General features: G+C 44.5%; 1 protein-coding gene across 1 annotated transcript; it reads right to left on the bottom strand.

Moving 5' to 3' along the window:
* Positions 1-3,182: 3,182 nt before the first annotated feature.
* Positions 3,183-3,662, bottom strand: LOC138892180 (uncharacterized). Its single transcript, XM_070175886.1, has one exon. It carries the CDS (start codon positions 3,660-3,662, stop codon positions 3,183-3,185), a length of 480 nt encoding a protein of 159 aa, XP_070031987.1.
* Positions 3,663-4,457: the final 795 nt, after the last annotated feature.

Below are 4,457 nucleotides of genomic sequence, written 5' to 3'. Positions count from 1 at the left end.
AAATTCGGTAAAGGCCCTCCCACATAGAAGCTAACTTGGCGGCATTGAGTTCTCGGGTATTTTGAGTCACCTTCCTCAAGACCAAGTCCCTTACTTTAAGTAACAGAGGTTGGTTCTTTGATTGTAATACCGTTCCATCCTCTGCTTTTGAGCTTCTATTCTGACATGTGCCAGGTCCCTGTGTCTCTCGAGCAGTTCTAAGTTGATTAACATTGCCTCCTTGTTTGATTCTTCATTTGCCTGAGAATATCTTAAAGTAGGCTCCCCCACTTCCACCGGTATCAAAGCTTCTGCACCGTACACAAAGGAAAAATGAGTTTCTCCTGTTCCTGATTTAACAGTTGTTCGGTAGGCCCATGATACCCACGGTAATTCCCTGGGCCAGTGGCCTTTTGCCGCTTCCAGCATCTTCTTCAGATTTTGCAAAATTGTGTTATTTGTTGACTCTACTTGTCCGTTTGCGCTCGGGTGGTACGATGACGATATAATCCTTTTTATCTTCAAATCTTCAAGGAATTTTGTGACTTTTGCACCGATAAACTGTGGTCCATTATCGCATGCAATTTCCTTGGGTATTCCGAACCTGTATATTATATTCTCCCACATGAAGTTGACTACCTTGCATTCTCCGATCTTTTGGTAAGGACCTGCTTCCATCCGTTTGGAAGGATAGTTAGTCAAAATTAAAAGAAATCTTACCTTTTCCGGAGCCAGTGGTAAGGGTCCGACGATGTCCATCTCCCATTTCATGAATGGCCATGGGGACAGAACCGATTGTAATGGTTCTGCTGGTTTATATACCAGAGGTGCGTGGCGTTGACACTTATCACATTTTCATACAAAGTCTTTGGCATCTAGATCCATACGGGGCCAATAATATCCCGCTCGAACTAGTTTCAGCACCAAAGAATCTGCGCCCGAATGGTTACCACATATTCCTTCGTGGATTTCTCTCATGATGTAGCTGGCTTCAGATGCTCCTAAGCATTGGGCCAGCGGGCCTTGGAAGGATTTATTGTACTATTGCCCTTTCTCGAAGCTGTATCGTGCAACTTTAGTTCACAGTTCTCTCGATGCCTTGGGGTCTTTGGTTAGTTTCCCGTGTTTGAGATAGTTGATTATCTTGTTTCTCCAGTCCTAGACCAGGTTGGTCGAATTTACCTCATAGTAACCCTTAGTGTCTAAGGTTGAGTTCATTAGTTGAACTATTGTCCCCGATTCCGGTCCCTGAATTTCTGTTGAGGAGCCCAGATTTGCTAATGCATCTGCTTTCGCATTTTCTTCCCTCGGGATGTGGGTTATTGACCACTCCCAAAATCGTGACAATAAGGCTTAAACCTTTACCACATACTGTTGCATTCAATCATCTTTGGTGTCAAAAAATTCCGTAGACCTGATTTACCACCAGTTGTGAGTCACATTTGACGTTGATGGCTTCGGAGTCGAGCCCGCAGGCCAATTCGAGCCCTGCAATCAAAGATTCGTGTTCTGCTTTATTGTTAGTTAAAGTCACAGTCCTGATGGCTTGCCTTAAGGTTTCTCCCGAAGGGATGACCAGGACTATTCTGAGTCCGTACCCTTTCACATTTGAAGCTCCATCCGTAAATAAGGTCCAGACTCCCGATATTGGCTTTGACACCGTTATTTTCTCCTTGGAGGCCATGGGCATCAACCCTGGGCTAAAATCGGCTACGAAGTCAGCCAGGACCTGCGATTTAATCGCAGTTCGATGCTTATACTCTATATCAAACTCGCTCTTTTGGACGACCCATTTGGCCCATCTTCCCGAGAGCTCGGGTTTATGGAGGATGTTCCTCAGAGGAAAAGTAGTTACCACCACTATCGGGTGGCACTGGAAGTAAGGCCTAAATTTTCGGGCGACGAGTTTCTGCTCCCGACAAAATTTTGCTAACGTAATACATAGGGGATTGCGTACCCTTTTCCTCCCGGACCAAGACTGCGCTTACCACGACTTTCGAGACCGCCAAATGGACAAGCAATATTTCTCCTTCTTTAGGCTTCGAGAGCAAATGAGGGCTCGAAAAGTATTTCTTCATTTCGTTCAATGCTTGACGACATTCCAACGTACATTCGAAGTTATTCTTCTTTTTGAGCAATGCGAAAAAGCGGTGATACTTTTCCGACGATCGTGAAATAAATCTGCTCAGAGTCGCCAAACTACCCGTGAGTCTCTGTACTTCCTTTACATTGAATAGTTGATCCGAGATATCCTCTATGACTTTGATTTTGTCGGGATTCACCTCGATTCCTCTTTGTGAGACTACGAATCATAAGAAATTTCCTGAACCGACCCCGAACACACACTTCTCAGGGTTAAGCTTCATATTATGCTCCTTCAGTGCATCAAACATTTCTTGGAGGTGTCTCAGGTAGCTACCTGCATTCAGAGACTAAACAAGCATATCGTCTGTATATAGTTCCATAGTTTTTCCTATTTGATAGGTGGCTATGGCATTTTTTAGTCCGAAAGGCATTACGTTGTAACAGTAAGTACCAAATTTTTTAATAAACGAAGTCTTTTTTCCGGTCTTTCGGGTTCATCTTAATCTAATTGTACCCAGAATAGGCATCGAGGAAACTCATTAACTCATGCCCGGCCATAGCGTCGATCATTTGATCGATATTTGGTACTGGGAACGAATCGTTTGGGCATGCTTTATTAAGATCTTTATAATCTATGCACATGCAGAATTTATTATTTTTCTTAGGAACTACTACCATCTGGATATCTTAACTCTCAGATTGAACCAATCTTAAGTAGGCGGGTTACCTCTTCTCTGACGAATTTATTCCTTCCTTCTGCAATAGGGCGCTTCTTTTGCCTTACCGGAGGTATGCTCAGGTCTAGGCTCAACTTGTGTACGGATATCTCTGTCGGGATTCTTGTCATATCCTCGTACGACCATGCAAAACAATCGGCGTTAATTTTAAGTAATTCGATAAAATCTGACCTGAGTTTCAGGCGTAGTCCTGTCCCCAAATGGAATTTCTTTTATGGGAATTTTTTGAACAGCGTAACCTGCTCTAACTCTTCTGCCATGGATTTTGTTGTGTCCGTTTCTTCCGGTACCTGAAAATACCTCGGTACATGATATTGCTCTGACTCCTGCCCCCGGGGAAACTTCTTCTGGTTCAGGGTCGGAAGTCGACTCCGGTAACTGCTATGCTACAGGTTCTTTTCCCTTGTTATGGGAGACCAAAATTGCATTCATCTCCCTAGCTGCCGGTTGATCACCTCTTATCCGCTTGAGCCCCTCCGGTGTGGAAACTTTCAGCAATTGGTGGTACGTTGAAGGCACAACTTTCATCTCTTGCAGCCATGGCCTTCCCAGGATGATATTATATCCCATGTCCCCATCTACTACTTCAAAGATAGCCATCTTTGTTACGCTCTCGGCAACCGTACGCAACAAAATCTCCCCTCGGGTTGTCATGCTTGCGAGGTTGAATCCAGTTAGGAGCTTTGTCGTCGGGACGATGCTCCCGGTGAGTTTAGCTTGGTCTAGAACTCTCCATCGTACGATATTGATGGAGCTTCTTGGATCCACTAAAACAAGCTTAGTTTTGAAATTTAACACATTTAAATAGATTACCAGTGCGTCATTGTGTGGCTGTAGAAATCCGTCTACGTCTTCATCCATGAACGTAATATCGTCCTCCCAGAGTCTCTTACTATGGGTTATCGATACTCTTGTCTTCTTTGGGGCCGAGAAGGTGATCCCGTTAACCTCATTCCCTCCGAAGATCATGTTGATCGTTTGGCGTGGAGGTTACTCTCTTGCTCTCGGAGTTTGCGTGTCGTCCCTATCCTAGCCATAATTTTTTATGGCCCGGTCACTTAAGAATTCCTTGAGGTGACCATTTTTTAACAACGCTCCTACTTCTTCTCAGAGGTGCCAACAGTCCCTGGTCCTGTGGACATTAGTGTCGTGATAATCACACCATAAGTTTGGTCCCTCTAGCCAGGATCAGACCTCATTAGCCTCGGGAACCGTGCCTCTTTGATGTCCCTCATGGCCTACACTAACTCCACCACACTGATGTTGAAGTTATATTCTGATAACTTCGGATAGGAAGGACCTCGTGGACCCGTGGTCTCTCTATCCTGCAGCAATTTGTTATTCCTCCCGCGATCAGTTCTCTTGTCATTGATAAACTTGTTTACCGATCGGAATCTCTTGCCGCGAACTTCCGTCTGCTAGTAGGGTAGGAACTGCCCCCTTGAACTTTGTCTATTTGAGTCTACATCATCTTTCTTTTTTTACCTGTTCTTCTCCTGTCCCTTTGCTGATGACGGGAAGTCGATCTGATCGTCTTCGATCCTTATCTTTGACTCATACCGGTTGTGGACATCTATCCAAGTTGTTGCTTGAAACTCGAGTAAGCTTTCCTTCAACTTTCGGGAAGCATTAGAGATTCTCGGATTTAAGCCCTTT

This window comes from Nicotiana tomentosiformis, chromosome 5 (assembly GCF_000390325.3).
Source record: "Nicotiana tomentosiformis chromosome 5, ASM39032v3, whole genome shotgun sequence".
In the NCBI taxonomy this organism is placed as follows: Eukaryota; Viridiplantae; Streptophyta; class Magnoliopsida; order Solanales; family Solanaceae; genus Nicotiana; species Nicotiana tomentosiformis.
This window is presented reverse-complemented; position numbering and strand designations above follow the sequence as displayed.